This window comes from Herpailurus yagouaroundi, unplaced genomic scaffold (genome assembly GCF_014898765.1).
Source record: "Herpailurus yagouaroundi ecotype Mexico unplaced genomic scaffold, PumYag 28, whole genome shotgun sequence".
In the NCBI taxonomy this organism is placed as follows: domain Eukaryota; kingdom Metazoa; phylum Chordata; class Mammalia; order Carnivora; family Felidae; genus Herpailurus; species Herpailurus yagouaroundi.
The window spans coordinates 48097669-48121636 of record NW_024412376.1 but is presented as its reverse complement, the minus strand read 5'-3'; the positions used below and the strand labels follow the sequence as shown (position 1 = coordinate 48121636).

The following is a 23968-nucleotide window of genomic DNA, read 5'->3' as shown; positions in this document are numbered from 1 at the left end:
AGAACTCCTACATACTAAGAGATTTATTTTAAGTTGAAGGAAATTCAATTTCTTTACCTTGACTTTTCTTGGCCAACAAAATAAAGCAATTAATGCTACTGGAAGCCCTGCCGTCACAAGATAAATGAGCCAAAGCCATGGGCGCTCTTCGGCAGCTACCATTAACTGTTTAAATACACCAGGCTATAGAAGAAATAGGCATAAACATGAAATTCAGATTTTATGAACATTCATTAGGAAATACAGTCTATTGAAAACAACTTATTTTATGTAGGTGTTTCATATTAAGGAGTGATGAACTTCTAAGCAAAAAATACTTTATTTTCCCATCTTATGCACTGTACAATTTAAACTCTATTAGCACGTATCACTGTTTGAAACTTTGTAGTAGAAGATATGTTACTACATAGGTAGAAATTACTAACTTACCAGCAAGAATTATGACAATTTTATTTTTTAGTAAACTTCAGGATAGAACTACTCTCTATGGATGTATTCTCTTTCATTTAGAAGTATATAATGCTCTGATAACTCTTTATTTATTTATGAGAGAGAGAGAGAGCGCGCGCGCAAGGGAGAGAGACAGAGAGGGAGACACAGAATCCGAAGCAGTTTCTGCGTTGCCAATGCAGAGCCCAACGCAGGGCTCAAACCCACACTGCGAGATCATGTCCTGAGCCAAAATCAAGAGTTGGATGCTTAACCAACTGAGCCACCAGGTGCCCCTCATTCTTTACTTTTAAAAGAACTTATTAATAAGATCAACCTGGGAATTACTGTGTTTTCTTTTTTATTAACAAATTTCATACACAAGGAAATTGTTTCTCTTATTAAAATATAAATTCATTAAAAGCTTTAGTTAAGAAAGTTTCAAAGTGCAAATCTCTTTACCTACTCTTTTGATGGCTTTTGCTAATGTCCAAAGAAACCAAACGTGAGGTACTTTTCTTTACAGTAACTGATTTTAAAGATAAATTCTCCAAGATGCATTGTGTTGAAATACTTAGATTAATGTTTCTAAATAGTGTTAAGATTTGGGTAAAAAATACTGGAACACAATTTAATAATAATAAATTTTAAAGTTCCCTGTACTCCTCTAAGTGAAAAGTAGTTACAATGAATAAAGAATAATATTTATTTATTTATTTATTTATTTATTTATTTAAAAAAAATTTTTTTTCAACGTTTATTTATTTTTGGGACAGAGAGAGACAGAGCATGAACGGGGGAGGGGCAGAGAGAGAGGGAGACACAGAATCGGAAACAGGCTCCAGGCTCTGGGCCATCAGCCCAGAGCCCGACGCGGGGCTCGAACTCACGGACCGCGAGATCGTGACCTGGCTGAAGTCGGACGCTCAACCGACTGTGCCACCCAGGCGCCCCAATAAAGAATAATATTTAGATTGCTGTTACTACTTAGGCCTTGAATTGATAAGGTGACAAAGATATTAAGTAGTCTCCTTATAAATAGCAAGTGAGCAATTAAATCACATTATGCTATCATAATTTAATGAATGAAAAATGTACACACATACAGTTCATTATATAGTTCATGATTAAGTTATAATATAGTAAAGCTAAGTATTTTATCTACATAAAATTATTTAAGTATATTTCTTTGGCATTTACTAATGACTACATATTTATTTACCTTTTAGGGCCATTTGTATAACCTATAACCAGGACGAAGTCGTATTATTATTCTATGGTAAATACTGTACCTCATTAGCATTTGCTATCATTATTTTCACTCCCCAACCATCTGCAGCCCAGCGATCTGCTATTTCCTTTTCTGAACAGATAATAAAATTATCAAAGTAGATATTAGAAGTCATAGACCAAAGCTCTAAACCAAGAGCACGGAAAGAAGTCAGAAGAAATGGATGATCATCCTCAAAATAATCTGGGTTAGGAATTTTTCGAGGACTCCAGATTCCCTGGAAGAAAAAATAATTAAAGACATTTTCAAATAAAATAATGTCATTATAAATGCTATTCAAGAAGTTGTTGATGTTGAATGAAATCAGCAGTACTATTTGGAGAAAAAAGAAAATCTTATCTGATGTTAATTCATCAGCAAGTCATTGGAAAGAAAAACTTTTCTTCTCATTCTGTACACAATATTCCCTATGAATAAAACTGACTTTAAACTCCAAAAACGGCAAAGTGAAAATCCAACACACAAAGAAACTTGAGTAATTAAATTTCACAAGTGTTACCATCATAGACAATATTTTTTACCTTTAGCAAAGTTATTAAAAGCAAGAAGTCATTAAAATTGCCCAAATCAGAGAGATTACTGTATGCTAAATATGAAGCCATTCCTTTAACATATACCAATGATGGGTATGGATATGTTTTTCTGCACCTCAAAAAAATTCAACATAAAAGTTCCATTAAATCTTAATAGATTAAACTCAGCCAAATCAAAAAAATTCAACAATATGATTACTGACTCACTCACTCTTCCATCATGTATGTCTATTCTGCACCAGGCACTATGCCAGATACTAGGGATAGAGTGATGATCAAGAGAGACATGGTTCCTCTATTACTAAATTTAAAGTAGTGAAAGAGACAGACATTTAAAAAGTTACCAAAATAAGCATTCTGTGATAAATGCTATAAAAAAAACCTCACAGGAAACAATTAGAATATGCAATTGCCTATGTATAATAATGTTAGAAAATGTCAATGAATAATTAGATAAAACTACAGGTTTAAATGCATAACATAGAGATTCGACGACCCCAAAATCCAGGTACACTCAAAAGACATCTGATATTATTGAAAAAAAGCCAAAGTTTAATAACACCAGAAAATAAGGAGCACATCAATTAAGCACAGGCATCAATTACTAAAATGTACAATGTGAGGTCTCCTGATCAGAACTCATTTCTTATATTTAATTCTAAACTGGAACTTGGTTCCAGAGTGATCATCGATTAACAGAGAAAAATATAGTATGAAGTGACTGATGTTTAGTTCTTAATATTATTCCTCCAGAAAATTACATAAAGAATATTTTACTTTTTTTTTTAAAGTAGACTATGCCCAATGTGGGGCTTGTACTTATGTGACCCCAACAGTCACATGCTCTATGCACTGAGCTGGCCACTGCCCCAAGAATACTTTACTTTTTTTTTTTTTTTTTAATGCAGACTTAGACTCAGTAGGTTTGAGACCTGAGATTCTGCATTTCTTTTTGTTTGTTTATTTATTTAAAAGTTTATTTATTGTGTGTGTGAGAGAGAGAGAACGAGTAGGGGAGGGGCAGAGAGAGAGGGAGCGAAAAAGAATCCCAAGTAGGCTCTGCACTGTCCGTGCACAGCCTGATGCGGGGCTCAAACTCATGAACCCATGAGATCATGACCTGAGCTGAAATCAAGAGTTAGACGCTTGACCCACTGAGCCACCCAGGCACCCCAAAGTTTATTTGTTTTGAGAGAGAGAGAGAGTATGAGCAGGAGAGGGGCAGAGCAGTTCTAAGCAGTCTCCATGCCCTCAGCACAGAGCCCCACACGGGGCTCGATCCCACAAACCATGGGAGATGGACCCCAGCTGAAATCAAGAGTCAGATTCCCAAATGACTGAGCCACCTAGGTGCCCCAAGAGTACTCTACTTTTTAAAATAAATTAGGGGCACCTGGGTGACTCAGTTAAGCGTCTGACTTCAGCTCAGGTCATGGTCTCACCGTTCATGAGTTCGAGCCCCGTGTCCGTCTCAGTGCTGACAGCTCAGAGCCTAGAGCCTGCTTCAGAGTCTGTGTCTCCCTCTCTGTCTGCCCCTCCCCTGCTCACACTCTGTCTCTTTCTCAAAACATAAATAAACATTAAAAAATGTTTTAAATAAATTAGTTGGAGTCTATTTTCTTTTACTTTTTTTTTTTTAAGTTTCTTTATTCTGTGGGAGAGTGAGAGAGAGAGAGAGTGACTGTGCAGGTACTGGGGAGGGACAGAGAGCGAGGGAGAGAGAGAATCCCAAGCAGGTTCTGTGCTGTCAGTGCAGAGCCCCATGTGGGGCTTGAACTCACGAACCTTGAGATAATGACCTGAACTGAAACAAAAGCCAGACACTTAACCAACTGAGTGCCACCCAGGCACCCCTCCTTTGGCTTAAGATAGCTAAAGTATACTATTACAAATCAAATTTCTGAAAGTTAACACAGCATTATCAATAACTAAATATATAATAGAAATATCACAGCATTTTAAACTTTACTATGGAATTGGAAGAAGTGGATTATTACCTGGTAGTTAGGATTATCTATCATTGGAGGTCTCCACACTCCTTTGTATTTGGGGTTATCTATCATGGGAGGTGTCCACTCACCACACCCAATTTGACATGCTGGATTAGAAATACGAGGTGCCTCCCATTCTCCATCCATGTCTTCATTCCTTAGGAAATTAGAACAAAGCAAATATAGTAACCTCACGTCTCTCCTGTCAGTCAGTCAGTAACAAAAAGCAAGTAAGAAATGGATGAAATTGACAGCTGAGGATGAAGAGTGTTTGTTTACCAGTCATCAGGTTTCTCAGCATTAGGATCTGGAATAAATTTTGGTTCATCATCAAGCCAGCCATCAGGCTTCACAGCACTTAAATCTTCTATTTGGGCAGGTTCACTTTCATCCCTGAAAATACAGTATTTTGTGTCAAGTATTAGTTATTCAAAAAGTTTAAAAATGCATATGTTACAGAAGTCAGAAGATACCAAAAGGTGTTTCCTACCCTTCTGTCTTTGTGTCTACTATCTCCCCCATGTCTCATCCACCAAAATCTTCTGCTAACTTGTTACTTTCTTGTGTATATATTCCCTGTTGTGCCCCATGCATACATGCACATAGGTATATACTGGGTTTTTTTACACAAATGATAGCATTCTATACAGAGTATGTTTTTGTTTACTTAAAAATTCATCAATTCATCAACACATATTAGAAGCCTACTATGTGCCAAGACTGCTCTGTGAGCCCTGTTTTATATAATACATATCTGCTTCATTCTTAACTGTTGTACAGTTTTCTAATTTGTGGCTATACCATAATTTATTTAGACTAACTACTCTTGAGGGACATTTAGTATTTCTAAAAATTTACTATTACAAATAATTCTATAATGAATATCATGGAATGTATTAGAAATTAACGTGAAATAGCTGTCTGAATTGAAAATATTTTTTCCTGTTTCTCATGTATTTTTTGATATAGTTTATGATAGGTGTTTTTTTGGTTATACTCAATTCATTTTCTGTAGTTGAAATTTATTAATATTTTCTTTTATGATTCTTAAATTTTATGTCATATTAGGAAAGGTCTTCCTTACTCTAATATTATTCTTTTTTAAACTCTCCATATTTAATTCTATTACTTTTATATTTTCATTAAAAATTATACTTAGAAAATAAATTCTCAAGTATATAAACATAATCATAGTAAGTACTGAATAAAACTACTAGTATAATTTTCATCTTTATAGAAAAGTACAAATTTTATTTATGTTTTTTTTTTATTTTTTTTTAACGTTTATTTATTTTTTTGGGACAGAGAGAGACAGAGCATGAACGGGGGAGGGGCAGAGAGAGAGGGAGACACAGAATCAGAAACAGGCTCCAGGCTCTGAGCCATCAGCCCAGAGCCCGACGCGGGGCTCGAACTCACGAATAGTGAGATCGTGACCTGGCTGAAGTCGGACGCTTAACCGACTGCGCCACCCAGGCGCCCCGAAAAGTACAAATTTTAAACAAGAGGTTACATGTAATTTTTCCAACAGATCTACTAACAAAATAAACTCAAATAATCAACTCTCTATATGTAAAGACTTATACTTGCCTGCTATCACTTTTGAGTCTCTCAGGGCTCAGAGTAACTAGAATTTAAAATTTAAGGGAGCATTTCCTTTATCAGTTTATAAAACAAATTCTAACATGCATCACCAATCAGAAAGAGCTTATTAGTAGCAGTTTCTTTCATTTCAGGGCAAACTGACTTCCCAGGCTTACTCTTTATAGGTAAAGAAATATGAAACAACGGAAGAAAATCCACATGGAGGGAGGTACTCCTACCATTTCTGAAAGTATGAATTCATGAAAATTATGCAATAGTGACTTTTTATTTATTAAAAACAACCATACTGTTATTTCTTCCTTGTAGAAGTTACTTCCCTATGATACTATTTGCTTGAATGCAAAGACATTTTTATGATAAATCAGGATCTCTATCTACAAGAGAATTAACAAGGAAACATTTTTGGTTATCCAGGAGCAACACTCAATTTCTGAGTCGGTAGTAACCCCAATGTTTACACACAAGAGCTTGAAGAAATGGAGTCGACACTTTCTAAAATGAAGCAGAGAGAGAGAAATTGGCTTAAAAAAGTGAACAGACACTCAGTGACCTGTGAGACAACATAAAGCAGTCTTACATTTACTTGGTGTCCCAAAAAGAGAGATGGAGAGGCACATATAAATATTTACAGAAATAAAGGCTAGGAGGTGCCTGGATGGCTCAGTCAGTTGGTGAGTGGCCCACTCCTGATTTTGGCTCAGGTCATGATCCCAGGGTCATGGGACTGAGCCCTGCATTGGGCCCCCTGCACTGTGTGTGGAGCCTGCTTAGGATTCTCTCTCCCTCAGCCCCATTCCCCCACTTGGCCGCACTCTCTCGCTCTAAAAGTGAAATGGAAAAAATACTGAAAAAAAAAATGAGGACAAGTATTATCCAAAGTTGATACAAACTATACAGTCACATTCCAAAAAGCTGGAAAGCAAGGCAAGCATACACACACACACACACACACACACACACACACACACAACCACACCACAACACTATCTAATTGTTGAAAACTAGTAACAATAAATCTTAACACCAAGCAGAAAAAAAAAAAAAAATTACATATTAGGTAAAGGAGAAAAAGGATGAGAATAACAACTGACTTCTCATTGGAAACAACGCAAGCCTCAAGACAACTCAAGAAATGACTTTAAAAATAATTATCAACCTATAATGGTGAAAACACCTTTCAAAAATTAAGGAAAATAGGGGTACCTGGGTGGCTCAGTTGGCTAAGAGTCCCACTTTGGCTCAGGTCATAATCTCACAGTTCGTGAGCTTAAGCCCTACTTCGGGCTCTGTGCTGACAGCTCAGAGCCTGGAGCCTGCTTTGGATTCTGTGTCTCCCTCTCTCTCTGTCCCTCCCCTGCTCGTGCTCTCTCTCTCTCTCTCTCTCTTTCTCTCAAAAATAAACATTTTAAAAAATTAAGGAAAATAAAGAACTTTTCAGATACTTAAAAGTTGAGAGGATTCAATGACAGCAGACATGTACCAATACATTGAGAGAATTTTTATCAGGCAGAAGAAAAATAGTAACAGATGAAAATGTGTATCTACACAAAAAGAGTATCCTAAGTGGTAACTATGTGGGTAAATAAAACAACTTTTCCCCTAATAACTGTCTGACTAAAATATACTGAGTGAAGAATAAATGTGTGTGGCCTTCATAGAATAGATAGACATAAATGTATGATAATAGCACAAAGAATGGAGGAGAAAATGACAAGACCCTGATAAGATTAACTTAGACATAAAGTGATATAATATTAGTTGAGAGTAGACTGAAGTCAGTTAGAAATGCAAAATTCTGTAAACCCTAGAGCAACCACTAAAACAATAAACCCAGAGGAAAAGGCAATATGCCAACAGGAAAGAAAGAATACAAGACTAAAAATAAAATAAAACAAAATAACTCAATCTAAAAGAAGTCAGGAAAAATATTTTATAAAGTACCACAGAATATATGGGACAAACAACACAAGTGGCAAGAAAACAAGTATGTTTCCATCCAATCATATTAATAATTACATTAAATGTAGACAATTTAAAACACTCCAATTAAAACACACGAACCACATATAGGTTGCCTACAAGAAAATGACTTTAAAAATAAAGGCATATATAGGTTAAACAAAGGAAAATAATATTCAATGGAAATATGATTTAAAAGAAACCAGAAGTGTTTGTTGACTTAGTATGAGACTAAGTAGACATCAAGACAAGAGTATTACAAGAGTTTATAAAGAAGGATATTATTCTATAATAAAAAAATGGTTAGTTCCTCAAGAGGTCATGAAGTACTACGAATAGAAATAGTGACAGATCTTCAAATACATGAAGCAAAACTAACAGAACTCAAAGGGGATACCAATCCATCAAAAGATTTTAAAACTCTTCTCTCAGTAAGAGAATAGACTGAAAACCAATAAATATGTAGACGCTTTCAACAACCCTGATGCAATTGACATTTGTAAATTTTCTGACCACAGAATTAAAAATTTGGAGTCAAAATGAAAATCATATCTGGAAAATCCATAAATAATTGCCAACAAAGCATCACATTTAAAAACACATGGATTAAAGAAAAAAATCACTAATGAAATTAGAAAACGGTATGAACTGAATGTTCTTGTAAGTGACATATATTTGTAAAACACACTTAAAGCAGTGTTTAGAGAAAATTTACAGCTGCTTCTGTCAGAAAAGATTTTCTAAATAAGGCCAAAAAAAAAAAAAAAGAAGCAAATTAAGTCCAAAGTAAGAAGAAGGAAACAAATAACAAAATTTAACAAAGGTCAATAGAGGGGAAAAAAATAAAACAAAAGCCAGTTCTTCAAAAAGGTCAATAAAATTGATAAACCTGTAGCTAGATTCATCAAGAAAAAACACAAATTACCATATTATTAGTAAAATAAAAGTTATCATCATAGATCATTATAGACATTAATGATGATAAGAGGTGCTGGCACAATTAGACATCCTTATTTTTAAAAACTGATCTTGATTTAGATCTCACACTACATACAATTAACTTAGAACAGAGTTTTAGTCAAAATTATTTGTCTAGGAAAAAAAAAAGCAAATCTTTGTGGCATTCATTTGGGCAAAGATTTCTTAGGTAAGACAATCAAATCATGAATCATCAAAGACAAATATCTCACTGTTCCCGAGTTCAAGCCCTGTGTTGGGCTCTGTGCTGACAGCTCAGAGCCTGGAGCCAATTTCAAGTTCTGTGTCTCCCTCTCTCTCTCTGCCCCTCCCCTGCTTGCACTCTTTCTCTCAAAAATAAACATTAAAAAAAAAATTTAAGAATCCAGCAAATATAAAAAGGGCAACACTTGCTGACCACGTGGACTGTAAGTTTAGTCTAGTAGTGAAAATCAATATAATTCACCATACTAAGCGAATAAAAGAGGGGCACCTGGGTGGCTCAGTTAGTTCAGTGTCTGACTCTTGATTTGGGTTCAGGTCATGATCTCACCGTCACGGGATCGAGCCCTACGTTGGGCTCCACACGGAGCATGGAGCCTGCTTAAGATTCTTACCCTGTTCCCCTCTTACTTTCTTTCTCTAAAATTTTTTAAAAAAGAAGAGAAAACCCACATGGTCATCTCAATGCATGCACAAAAGTACTTTACAAAATCCAACACCCAATCATGGAAAAAAACAAAACTCTTAGTAAACTAAGAAAAGAACTTTTAAAAATCATACTTAGTGGGGCACCTGGGTTGCTTAATCAGTTAAGCATCTGACTTCAGCTTAGGTCATGATCTTGAGGTTTCTGAGTTCAAGCCCTGTATCGGGCTCTGTGCTGACAGCTCAGAACCTGGAGCCTGCTTTATATTCTGTGTCTCCCTCTCTCTCTGCCCCTCTCCCACTCACACTCTGTTTCTCTCTCTCTCTCTCTCTCTCAAAAATAAATAGCAAAACCATACTTAATATTTACACCTTTGTGTAGTTCCCTCCTAAATGTACCAGGCAGAGTTAGTCTTGTGACAAACAGAATACAGCTGAAGTGATGACACGTCACTTCTGAGATTAGGTTATAAAAAGATGTTACAAGTCCTGTGGCTGTGCTCTCTCCCCCTCTGGGGTCACTCCCTCTGGGGAGGGGGGGCATCAGCTACATCATGAGCACACTAAGGAGAGGCCCAAGTGGCAAGGCACTGAAACTTCTTGACAACAGCCACGTTAGCCAGTTAAAAAGCAAAGCAGATCCTCCAGTAGCCAGTCAGACCTTCAGATGAATGCTGAACTCTGACCTCAGGAGAGAGCCTGAGCCAGGCTAGCCACACCCAGATTCCTGACCCTTAGGAACTCAGTGAGTTAGAGTGAGTTAGCAGGCATCTCTCACCATCTGAACTCAAAGCTATGGGAACTCAGAAACTGAATACATTTCTTTTAAGGCAAATACTCATAATCCTATAGAATGAAAACAACACAAATACTCAGCTAAGGAATTTAGTACGAGTGAATCCTATATGGCTTTAGAAGATGCTGAACATATGTCTATTTTAAAACCAGTAATCATTAACTGAAAAAACTAACTATATAAGATGTGCACACACATACATGATAAAGATCAAACTAGGAATTAAAATTAAAGTGTCGGTGTCTTAGATTCATGGAATGCCCCCCACCCACAGCATTGGAAACATAAAAAAAAAAAATTGAAAAAATGTTGAAAAAGTATTAATTAAAATGAAAATTAAGATAATTAAAAGGCAAGGAAATACAAAGTCTATTTTAGAAAACTATTTCACCCCAAATAGTCAAAATAAGTAATTTTGATGTTTAAAGGAATATGTTTCACTGGTTGTAAACTTCACTTATATGTAACATCTCATTACTGAATTATACCAACTAATGCTTTGCTACTGAATTCTTTGCTTACCAGTCTTCTGGTTTGACAGCAGAAAGATCAGGGATTTTTGCTCTTTCATCCCATTCATCAGGCTTTTTGTCACTGGGATCTTCAATTTCTTTGGGAGGATTGATAGGAGGAACCACATCTTCTAGTAGGCTTCCTTGGTTTACAACTATTTGATCAATTAATACTTCAAATGTGTCATCTGGATTCATCACTAAAGACCAATTTAAATAAATAACACCTATAATGACTGACATTTTAAAAATAATCTTCTAAATAAAAAACTACCCTAAATTTCATGAGTAGAATTTTTTATTAACCAGAAATAGAGGAATTACAATCAAATATTAAATCAAAATATGCTGAGATCACTAGGTACAGTGCTTCCTAAAACCAAAGGGAAAAATTTGTCTTAAGTAATAATTTAATAAAATGCTCCATTACTTCTCAAATAAAGAATATCCAATAGCTAATTCAGTTTGGGACTCACACAACCAGTGAGCTTCATTTATTTATTATCACAGAAGGCAACCCAATCTTCTTCAGTATTTTAAAATAACTTTTTTGAAACTATTTCAAACTTCAAAACTTGTAAGTACACTATGAAGAACTTTATTTTTTCATGAACCACTTGAAATTAATTTACTAACCTCATACACATCATCCCTGAATGTTTTAATGTATATTTCCTACAAACAAGGACATTCTCCTATATAACTTCAATCTAGTCACCCAAAGCAGGAAATTAACATTGATGCATGACTACCATTTCCTAGAAAATTTTCAAGTTAATGATATTTCAAATTCAATGATGCATACACTGTAGTGTAAAATATCTTAAGGTTGATGGAAAATATTCAAGTTTACACATATGTTTGTTTGGAGGTGAATGTTAGCTCTCTAAAAGTACCCAAGCCAGGGGCACCTGGATAGCTCAGTTGGTTAAGCATCTGACTCTTGATTTCAGATCAGGTCATAATCTCACAGTTGTGAGATCAAGCCCAGCATGGAGCCTGCTTAAGATTCTCTCTTTCCAGGGGCACCTGGGTGGCTGATTTGGTTAAGCATCTGACTTCGGCTCAGATCATGATCTCACAGCTCTTGAGTTTGAGCCCCATGTCGGGCTCTGTGCTGAAAGCTCAGAGCCTGGAGCCTGCTTCAGATTCTGTGTCTCCCTCTCTCTCTCTGCCCCTTCCCCATCCCCACTCATGCTCTGTCTCTCTCTCAAAAATAAACATTAAAAAAAGTTAAAAAAAAAAAAAAAAAAGAGATTCACTCTCCTCCTTCTGCTCCTTCCCCATCTCTAAAACTAATTAACTAACTATCCAAGCCAAGTTTCATAAAGGACCCCTTATCCATTGTAATGACAAAATAAAAGCTCTCTCCACTGTAAACTTGGGTGGTATGGTCACTGGGTAAATTTTAGATCTTTGGAAGGAATGTTAGATGAAAATAGATGTCTAACATGTGCTTTTCAATAAGCTAAAGAAGTAGGAGCTATCAATGAATGTCAGGATTGTCCTGACTTAATTAGTAAGCGGGCTACCACGTTCTGAAGAAATAGTTCTAAAGCAAGAACAATCTCTAGAGGTTTCAGTAAAAACAATACCAAATTACTTATACCAAAATCAAATACTGTAATTTATATACAAATTCATATAATGCAACACTCTGTGTTTTCTCCCTTTTTTCTCCAATATTTCCTCTTCTACTGCAGCTGAGATTATAAAACTATATTACTACATAGGGAAAAAGTCAAGATTTAAGCAGAGCTAAGAGTAAGATCTTAAATGTAAAAAAGTACTAGATTCTTCCTAACTCAAAAAAGGCATTTCTCAAGAAAAATCTTGAAAAGAATGTTCTGAATAAATTCTGCAACTGAAATGTTTAAAAATTACCGTGAAAAAACAAAAAAGCACATGACAAATCCTAATATGTGAAAAGACACCTTTGTGTAAAACTGTAGTAAAATATTTTAAATGAATTTACAATAAAAGACATTGGATTTTATGCCTTTAAAGGTGTACTCTGTAAAGTTCTTAGAACAACTATAAAATGTTACAAAAATATATTAGTAGTACAGGAAAAAATTAAAAAAAAATTTTTTAACATTATTTATTATTGAGAGACAGAGGGACACAGAGCATGATCAGGGGAGGGGTAGAGGGAGGGGGAGACACAGAATCTGAAGTAGGCTCCAGGCTCTGAGCTGTCAGCACAGAGCTGACGTGGGGCTCAAACTCACAACTGCGAGATCATGACCTGAGCCAAAGGCAGTCACCCAACCAACTGAGCCACCCAGGCACCCCTACAGGAAAAATTTTTAAAGTCATTCAATAATCCTAGTACTACAAAGTCTTTGTGTATAGTAGTAAGAAAGCAAGTGTTTAAGAGTCAGACTTGAATTTCAATTCTAGATCTACCAATTACTTTTATTTCCTAGAGCGAGTTACTTAACCTAAGTTAAGGTACAATAGAAAGAAACTGTTCCTCACATGATGGTTCTAAACCAAGTACCTAGCATAGAGCATGGTATGTATCAGGTGACTAATGACAATTAGTTCTTTTTTTTTCCTGGTCTTTCTATTTGCTTGCATAATTTGCCTAGTGGCCCCTACAATAATCTACTTCCACTTTATATCTCATTTCCTTTTAACATTTAAATATTGTAAACATTTTCCCTTGTTACTAAATATTTTCATAGTTATCATTTTTGTACTGCATATAAAATTCCTACTATAACATTTGGGTTGCTTTAAATTTACAGTATTATTTCCACACATAGCTCATTTTCTTTCTTTTGGATTATTTTCTTTGGATAAATTCCTTAAAATGGAATCGTGGTTTCAAAACACATAATCCTCTTACAGTCTTTGATATATTATACCAAGTTGATTTTCCCCAAATCTGTACAAAGTCTAATGAAATTTATTTGTTCTATTCTAGTTATAACTTCTCATTACTTTTACTTTACGTTCCCCAAAACATCCAGTTCTATTTTCCAACTTTAGCAAAAGCTCTTTGATATAAATGCGGACATTAAAAATAAAATTGGTCATTGCCTTGGCAGACAACTTCAATGTTTCTGCAACTGAAGTCTTTGGAAAGAGAACTGAAATATCTTAGTCTTGGATAGAGCTGTCCTTCAGATTCTGACACGCTGTGATCTTAAATAATCATTGACACATCAAAGCTCCATAACTGCATATACTTGGGAAGAGGAGAATCAATTCCTTACAATGTTCCTCCCACTCAATGTCTATGCAAACTCCTATTTACAAAGTAAAGCTAAGTACGTTAATATAATGGTTGCTCAATACGTTCCCTTTCCAAGTTTAAATATGTGCCACAACTACCATGAGGTAGGAAGTAACAATAATTCAACTACTTGTAAAGTCCAAGTTTCTTAGCTTGGCATCAAGGACTTTTTCCTTTTTAATCTTTTCTATTCTTATAGTACCACTAATGTCATATTACCTCAAATTTCCCTTTCTTCTCCTATCTTCCAGGTTCCATCTACATTTCAAGACTAGTTAATATATAATCTCTAAGTTTTCTCTGGGGGCGCCTGGGTGGCTCAGTTGGTTGAGCATCCAACTTCGGCTCAGGTCATGATCTCGCAGCCTGTGAGTTCAAGCCCCATGTCAGGCTCTGTGCTGACAGCTCAGAGCCTGGAGCCTACTTCAGATTCTGTGTCTCCTTCTCTCTCTGCCCTTCCCCCACTCATGCTCGCACTCTCTCTCTCTCTCTCTTTCTCAAATAAATAAACATTAAAAAAAAATTAAAGATAAAAAAAGAAAACGTTTTCTCTGTGTCTCCAAACTGGAAGTAATGTTGATTTTGAACTCTTAACTGTACCTCATCTGCACCTCTCATATGGCATTTTACTTTCTACCTGCACTATATGCATTATAATTATCCTAAAAAGATAAGCGCCTCAAGGGTAGGATCAATGTTTATTTCTCCCAAATCCCTTGCCATGAAATAAAGGTAGTCAGCAAATATTTTTGAATTAATGAATGAATTAAAAGGATATACCAAGGGTATAAAGATGAGTCTTCCTGTCTGTAAAGAACTTTTTAAGGTCTACATCTGGAGGTTTGGCATGTTTCTCCTCAAAAACTCCAGTTTTGGGATGTTTATGTCTGAAGATAAAATGAAGTTTATAATCTTCTCCACATTTATCTGGTCCAAACATAATGGTATAGGATGTTTTATCATAAAAGTTTTCCTTCAAAGAGAGATGAGTGTAGGGATTAGTCCAGAATTAGAGTATTTAATGAATTTTTCTATTCTATCCAACCGGGTAGAGGTTATGAAGATCTATTGAATGCTAATTCACCAAAGAATCATTTGACACAAGTGACAATAAAGGATGTGGAAAAAAGTTTTACTTCAAAAATAGATTTTTTTAAAAATGCACATGCTACTTCTTGAAGATGTAGGAGATGCTGAAACCACCCTAGCAACATCATAATAAACTTGAATTACTTTATTAAATTAAATCTGAACTATTAATATTTTGTTCAGAAAATTTAAGCATAGAGAAAAGCACACTAATGACCTTAATGATTACCCATTACTATTTTTCAAGAAGATACCAGAAAATGACCTTCCTGAGCACATGGTGAAGAGAGACTCAGACATAAAAACAGACACAGAGACATGCTCCCTATCTTACTACCGGTAATTTATCTGGCATGGCCTATTGGTTCAAAGCATGGGATCCGTTGTCAGATAATGGGATGCAAATGCTACCACTGCCACTTAACCAGCTGTATATGGCCCTGAACAAATTTCTTGGTTTTGCTATAGTCCTGTTTCATCACCTCTCAGGTATGGAGATAATAATAGCACCTACCTTAAAGGTTTCTCTGAGGACTTACTGAGTTAATCAGGTAAAGTGCTTAGAAAAATACCTGGCACTTAATTTCATTATGTCACTATAGCTTTGAGTGACAGTCACCTTTCAATACCCAAAACCTTCAACATATACTACAAATGGCCTCCCCTTTACCTAACTCTAATATGTTTCATGGCCTCGGCATAGCCATGCATTCTGACAAATATCTCATTGATGCCTCATTTATCTTATGTCCATTATACGCAGAAGCCCTGATACAGCCCCCTATAGGAGAATGCTACACGAAATGCCTCCAACCTTCAAAACAGTTCTAATACACTTGCTTCATTATGAAAATATTTTTAACCTGTTATTTTTGGGGACTGCCAACTCCTGAACTGGCCCACCTTTTATATTTGGTTGTTTGACCATTTCGTTTTACTGCTTTGCTCCGTTATTTTACTTCTCTGAACAAACTTATGATTCTTAATTTGTAAAGAAAATAACTCTAAGCTGATCTTCCCATGACATTTATAAGCACCATGTTATTTTTTTACTTATAGACACAGCAAACTATTATTTTGCTAAAGATTACAAAACTGATGCCATCAAGTAACATAGCTGCATGTGAAACTGGAAGGCGCACTCTGAAAGCTATACAGACTCATTTGGACAAAGATTTTTAAGGTTCTTTTCAATTTCAGTTAAAATAAAAATTTCAGCTTTATCAATTGCTTCTTAAAAATATTATAAACTTTAACACGGTTTTCTTAAACATTAAAATATCATACCAGATTCAAACCATCAGTGTCTGCTAGGAGTTTAATGTATGCACCTCCACAATCAATACCATCTTGAAAATTTACTTCATATCTAAATGAAGGGAAAAAGAATCATACTGCTGATAAATAAAAAATTACTAATCGCTCTTCAAACCGAATGTATTATTCTCAATTCATTTAAACATAAATGTTTTACATTACCAGAAGCTCATATAAAGCATATCCACAATGTGTAGGGAATAAGCAGACATGCTTTTTCTATGCACATTCTTAAAATATTAATAGAATGATTATAATCAACTATAGAAAAGTCAGCCAACTTGTTGCCATAATTTTTTCCATCAAAACTGCTGAATTAAGAATAAGATACTTTAAAACTAGAACAGGAAACTTCAAATTCAGATAAGGTGTACACTATACATATTTCTTTATAAACTAAAAAACAAAAACTATGAGGACAATAGCTACAGCAATAGATTTCTAAGAAATTGCTGATAGATCTTAGATACCCAGTTCACTAATTTGTATTGTAGTTCAACTACCCTACATGTTAAATAGCTCATCCATTTAATTAAATACATCCAGCAAAGAGATTTCATAATCTCAGTCAATAACCTGGAGTACTTCACACCTCAATGGCCAGGAAATGCAGAAAAACAACTGGAAGAATGAACCGACATGAGAGCCTTTTCATGGATTTGCAACACCGTGTCATTTCCAGCAAGAGTTTTTTGTTATTTTGTTTTTTTAAAGAAAATAATCTTGGGGCGCCTGGGTGGCGCAGTCGGTTAAGTGTCCGACTTCAGCCAGGTCACGATCTCGCGGTCCGTGAGTTCGAGCCCCGCGTCAGGCTCTGGGCTGATGGCTCAGAGCCTGGAGCCTGTTTCCGATTCTGTGTCTCCCTCTCTCTCTGGCCCTCCCCCGTTCATGCTCTGTCTCTCTCTGTCCCAAAAATAAATAAACGTTGAAAAAAAAAATAATAAAAAAAAAAAAAAGAAAAGAAAATAATCTTTCTTAGGCAAAGACGTAGGCATATCGAGCAGTATTTAGGAGAGATTTTTGGTAAAGTAATGAATTACATGTGAAATGATCAATGAAATGGCCCTCACAGTGAAAAACAGTAAAAACCAAAATGGTTGTGATATGGCTTGATGAATTAAAAGAAAAAGAAATGAGAACTAGAGAAGTAACAGAAACCAGTGATAATTTTAAGAAAGGACTGTAGTTTCATATGTTTCTAAAAAAACTTTAGTGACACAAAAGTTAAAAAAAAAAAAAAAGCATACGAAACTTTGACAGTTTGAACCCAATTAGTATATATATTTTGCACCAAAAAGAACAAAGGAAATATAGTAAAACTTTAAGTGACTCTGAGTTGCCAGATTATGGTGATCTTTCCCCGCTAATTTCCACTCTGCTTTGTTTCTCAAGAAGTCTACAACAGTGGTTACAAGCATGTAATTTGGAGCCAGAAAGACCTGAGATTTATTCCCGATTCTGCCACTTACTCTAGTGACACCTAGGAAAGGCAAGTTATTCAAGCTCACAGACCTCAAAGGACAGTGATGATTAAATAATATCATGTACAGCAAAGGCCAGATGTCCAAAATGTTAGCTTCTGTTATGACCAGAAGAAAGGGTCTGTTTTGTTCTTTTCCATTTTTTAAATAAAGGACAATCTGTTGTCCTCAAACCTTGCCCTTATATTTATTTTAAGCAGTAGCTGAAAAAGAGATTTTTTTTTCTCATGGAACATGTTTTTAAAGATTATAAAGTAAAAGAAATGGTCCATGGTGTGAATGAAAGGTAAATATTAACTATTTTAGGTAAAATAAAAAGATACTTTTATTATAGGTGATCTAAGGACAAAGGGTTCTGTGAGAAGGTAAGAACTGAAAAAAAAAACCAATTCTGTAAAGTGTCTCTATAAATATAATATAGTTTTGTTGTTGTATTATGTCTAGACCCAATTGTTACATCTATGTCTTACACTGCAAACTTTCAGAGTTTTCAAATCATTAACTTGTGCAGATTATAAATAATTCACAATGGATTAGAGATGAGTGAAATGTGTATCATACAGCTTGACAGCTGTTATTCTTTAATCACAGGAAAAATGAGGATATATTAGAGTATATGGCAACCTGATTCTCTTTTAGAGTATCATTTCCCATACCGTCTTATGAAACAGTAATTATCATTAGGGGGAAAGAATTCTGTAGTCAAGTATGTCTGGAAAACAAAGTATTAAAGTTAGAAAAAGGTTTTTACATGTAGAAGTTCTCAAAACCTTTAACGGGCAAGCAAATATGCTTCCTTATGTCGAAAGTTAGGATATTGTTAGTTTCTAAAACTTATATGACCACATAACGCATATTACACAAATTGTACACAATTTGGGAAAAGCAGGTTTTGAGCAGTTATGTTATAAATCCACAGTATTTATAGTAGTTAATATAAAATTTCTTTATTTGTCCCATTTCATCAGTATTAAGAGAAGACATTCACTCTCCTTCTCCAAATTGTTTGTAAGCATATCAAAGACTGCTATTCAATTCTTGGCCCCCTTCTTCCTTTTTGAGGATATAATTTCACAATTACTTTAATATTTCTTCTAGACTTATTACCTAATATTTGCTTCTACTTTTGCTTACTTGCCTAGTGGTGATTTATACTTTCTGAAAATGCTATATTTGATTCATTTTACTCTGAAAATATTACATTCTATATTATTTCCCTTGATCTTTTCATTCAAGCTACAAAGGGTCAAAATGGAAAGTGATATTATATTCACCTAAGTTCCAACAGAATAGGATTACTTTCAAACTTTAAGAAAAAAGAAAAACCAAACCCTGAATAATGATAAATAATATCAAGCTCAAGTATTAGTTCCAATAAGTAACTGTAAAAATATTTTTAATTTGCTAAAATAATAATCATATGCTCTTTGACATTATTCAAAAATTTAAATTTATTGACATGACAATGCAGCTAAGTCAAGACAACACAAGTGAAAAATTAAGCCAATGACACCAAATGCCATGTTTTAAAAATTTTCTAAAACACAGAATGGCATTTTATACTATGTGGAGAACATGTTAAACATGTTAACAAAAATACTGAAGGGGTTCTAGAGTGATAAACTTCATAGTTAATGATACTTCTTTGTGTTGTAATTAACTTTGGGTAGCCAAATCTTCTAACATAAGGTAGAAAATAACATTTATACATTTCCTTTTCTTTGCTTTTAATTTGAATTTTTTGACTTTGTAATTGTATTCGTATAAGTGGATTTTGTTTTGTATCAGTTTTATATAGGTGAAACTTGAGGAATTTATACCTGACAGTGTACATGTAAGCAACATCATAATAAAATTAGTTTATGTCACACTATGGGGGAGTGAAGGATTGTGAAAACATGTGCCCTTTAAAAGGGGTCTATGCTGGGGCGCCTGGGTGGCTCAGTCGGTTGAGTGTCTGACTTCAGCTCAGGTCACGACCTCAGTTTGTGAGTTTGAGCCCCGCATCAGGCTCTGTGTTGACAGCTCAGAGCCTGGAGCCTGCTTTGGATTCTGTGTCCCCCTCTCTCTCTGTCCTTCCCCCATTCATAGCTCTGTTCTCTCTCAAAAATAAAAATAACCATTAAAAAATGCTTAAAAGGGGTCGATACTTAGAAGACACTGATCCATATATGTGTATCTTTTTTTTTTTTTTTTTCAACATTTATTTATTTTTGGACAGAGAGAGACAGAGCATGAACGGGGGAGGGGCAGAGAGAGAGGGAGACACAGAATCAGAAACAGGCTCCAGGCTCTGAGCCATCAGCCCAGAGCCCAACGCGGGGCTCGAACTCACGGACCGCGAGATCGTGACCTGGCTGAAGTCGGACGCTTAACCGACTGCGCCACCCAGGCGCCCCTATGTGTATCTTTTTTAAAATAAATTTGTTTTCTTTGAATCTTATCACTGGTTTAGCAGCAATATTTATGGTTCTATTCTGAATATACTGAGATTAATATCTTAACAGTAAGTAATTTTAAGAAAAGAGCTAAAATAAAAATGGTGATTTTAGTATGTATTTTACAGTCTACGGTGGCAGAATTTTTTATATTACAGTACATATTATAAAACTTTTAAATTAACCTTCCTTTTACTCAAAACCTCAGAGTGCCTATGCGTATTTATGCCTTCTGTATTTAAGTAAGTGAAACTGAAAAGGAAATCTGGACTTTTATACCCATTTTATACCCTTCATAGCTATATTCAGAAGCCAAATTATACAAAACTAACATACATTTCAGAGAAAGTACTGTAAAACATAATAAAACTTACTGAACAATCAAAGGTTTATCAGCAAAAATGAAGGGTTTTGCTAATGTTGCAGATATCGCATGATGCTTTGCTCGAGATTTCAACACCAGCCCTCTGTCACCAGGTATTCGGTTTTCTTTCAATTCTTCTATTTCCCATCTTCCTAAAATATAAAGCAAAGCAAATTAAACAAAAACCAAAAACAATGACTTATGAATTATTTATCAGCAGTGGTGACTAGTAAGATTTTTTTTATGAAGGCTGATTTGCGAAAAATAGAACAAAATTTGAAAAACAGTAAATAATATCTGCAATTGTATGCATGCCCACTCTTTTTTTTATCTTAGTAGAGAATAGTTTCATTTTCTTAGCTAAAATTAGATTGTATTTCTCTGACTTTTTAATCAATGAAATTACAAAATGTGGTTTGTAGCATGATCTAGCAATGCTGTATTTTTTTTTAATGTTTATTTATTCTTGAGACAGAGATAGAGCGTGAACAGGGGACAGGCAGAGAGAGAGAGGGAGACACAGGATCTGAAGCAGGCTCCAGGCTCTGAGCTGTCAGAGGGCTAGAATCACAGATTGTGAGATCATGACCTGAGCCGAAGTCAGACGCTTAACCGACGGAGCTACCTAGGCACCCCATCAATGCTGTATTTTTAAAATGATAAATTTTATTTTTATTTTTTTAAGTTTATTTATTTATTTTGAGAGAGACAGAGACAGCACGAGAGGGGCAGGAGCAGTGACAGAGCGAGAGAAAGAATCCTAAGCAGGCTCTGCACTGTCAGCACAGAGCCTGACACAGGGCTAGAACCCATGAACTATGAGATCATGATCTGAGCCAAAACCAAGAGCTGGACAGACATTTAACTGATTTGAGCCACCCAGGCACCCCTAAAATGATATATTTTAAAATTACATAGGAGATAAAGAGTATCCTTAACACAAAATAAGCAGTTTGCGTCGGTCTGTTTTGCAATATATGATACTCATCAGCTGCTTTCTTTACTTTGCAAAAGGTACTGTGGGGATTTAAATTTTATCTTGAAAACTGTACGCCCAATAAACACAAATTAAGGTCACTGTTCTCAGGCTAGGCCAATTAGCTCTCAGAACTTTTGGCCAAGAAAGTAGCAAGCACTGGATAAGCACTAAGCTATAATAATGGCAAAGTTGCATTCGCTCCTCTCTGGGCTGGGATTTTCCATGTTTAAGATCAGACAGCTCCTGGAATTACATTTGGGGCTACAAACGTTGTAAAGTTCCATGGGTTGCCGGTAGCCCAAAAGTTGCATGTTGGATTTTTCTCCTTTTTTCTCTTTAGAATAGAAAATAACCAACTTCTATTAATTTGTATAAAATGTTCTAGCTTTGAAAATTATAGGTACTGTCAATTCCCACTGAAACTCCATTTAGCAAAAACTAGCTATTTTTCAGCATTATACCAACTTGGAATATTTATTAACAGGCACTTATGAATCATAAATGCTCTTTATATCACTTGTTTTCCTTTCTAAAACAAAAAACAAAACAAAACAATAGTGCAGGAACCTGAACAATCATGAATCAGAGAGAAATAATTTTTGGTCTATCACTGTGCAGAATTTATTGAGTTTTATAAAATCCACTTTTAAAAGTTCATAGGTTTCTTTTCCTTTTCTCTCCCTCATTTGGTTATACTATACCTTTCTAAAAAAGATGAATTCATTTGAAATTTATTCTCTCACATTGATGATAAATTGTATTATCACTACTAACCTGTGGTTTGACCAAAATCAAAGGTCTTCTTTTAAGGAATAACAACTTCATCTTTTGGATTTTCAGGATATTTATAGCAAAGAATTTTTTAAACTATCTTGTCTTCTTTTTTTTGCAATTATGCACATATATTTATCAGCTATGAAAAAGGTACCATCTAGTGCTTTAATTTTAGAAAACTTGTGACAGGGTAATTATTGCCCAATGACAAGAGGTTTTTCCAATTCCAAATAAATAATAACTTTCTATTAATTTATCACTTAGCCAAATTCTAGACAATACCAGTGAATATACATTCTGATATAAATAAAATTTTAAAAAGAATTCACACAGTTTAAGGGGCGTCTGGGTGGCTCAGTTGGTTAAGTGTCAGATTCTTGATTTTGGCTCAGGTCATGATACCGTAGTTTGGTTCCTGCTTGGGATTCTCTTTGTCCCTCCCAGTTCATGTAGGGACGTGCACCTTCTCTGTCTCTCTCAAAATAAATAAACAAACATTTTTCTTTAAAAAGGAATTCACAGCTTTTATATCCTGAAAGTTGGTCACTTAAAGAACTGGTATTTATTAAACATTTGTACTTTTATTAATAACTTCATCTAAAAATGTAAATAGGTCTACTCCAAATGCAAACTCTATATCCCAGCACATGTTTCACAGATCTGCTTACTCCTGAAAAGCTCAGAATGAGCTTTATTCAAGTGGCACTTGACAGAAGCTGTCATTAACTATTGTGAATAATAAATTCTCTTGCAAAAGAATATAATATCAATCTCAACTACCACTTTTTTTTTTAATGTTTATTTATTTTTGAGAGAGAGAGACAGAGCATGAGCAGGGAAGGGGCAGAGAGAGAAAGGGAGACACAGAATCTGAAACAGGTCCCAGGCTCCGAGTGTCAGCACAGAGTCCAATGCAGGGCTTGAGTCCATGGACTGTGAGATCATGACCTGAGCTGAAGTCAGATGCTTAACTGACTGAGCCACCCAGGTGCCCCTCCACTAACCAATTTATAAACAACACTGCTACTATCAATATCCAAAACACCATTTTTAGCATCTAGAACTTTGATTCCATATTTTTCAAAGTTGCTTTCAAGACACTGGTAAAAATCATTCAAAAACTATACTAAATCTAATATGTGAGAAAATTATTTTCATGGATATTTATGTTTAAGAGACTACAGACCAAACTTCAGTGCTAAGAAGCTTGGTTTTTTTGTTTGTTTGTTTTTTTGCTTCCTTGTTTGATTTTAATTTTAAGCTAAAGAAAAGACTCATTTAAATGTTAAAAGACACTTTTGTCCATCAAGAAACAGAGATTTAAACTCACTTGTAAGATAGAGTATATCTTAATTTTAGGAAACTAAAATACAAATGTGAAACAATTATCTACCCAAAGTTCTTGAAAAAACTGTAAAGTAGTCTAAACATAGTTTTTTTTTAAGATTTTTTTTTTTTTTTAAGTAATCTCTACACTCAACATGGGGCTCAAACATATAGCTTTGAGATCAAGAGTTGCATGCTCTACTGACTGAGCCAGCCAGGTGCCCCTAAACCTAGG

General features: G+C 35.0%; 1 protein-coding gene across 1 annotated transcript in view; it reads right to left on the bottom strand.

The window, feature by feature from the left end:
* CLGN (calmegin) overlaps positions 1 to 23968 on the bottom strand; it is a 51398-nt gene that overhangs the window by 4253 nt on the left and 23177 nt on the right. Inside the window, exons 5-12 of the mRNA XM_040473484.1 lie at positions 20665 to 20806; positions 16342 to 16423; positions 14746 to 14938; positions 10732 to 10921; positions 4524 to 4637; positions 4251 to 4401; positions 1722 to 1937; positions 58 to 183 (exon numbers count right to left, since the gene is read on the bottom strand). Coding sequence (XP_040329418.1) covers positions 58 to 183; positions 1722 to 1937; positions 4251 to 4401; positions 4524 to 4637; positions 10732 to 10921; positions 14746 to 14938; positions 16342 to 16423; positions 20665 to 20806 — 1214 coding nt within the window. The remainder of the gene's footprint in view (positions 1 to 57; positions 184 to 1721; positions 1938 to 4250; positions 4402 to 4523; positions 4638 to 10731; positions 10922 to 14745; positions 14939 to 16341; positions 16424 to 20664; positions 20807 to 23968) is intronic.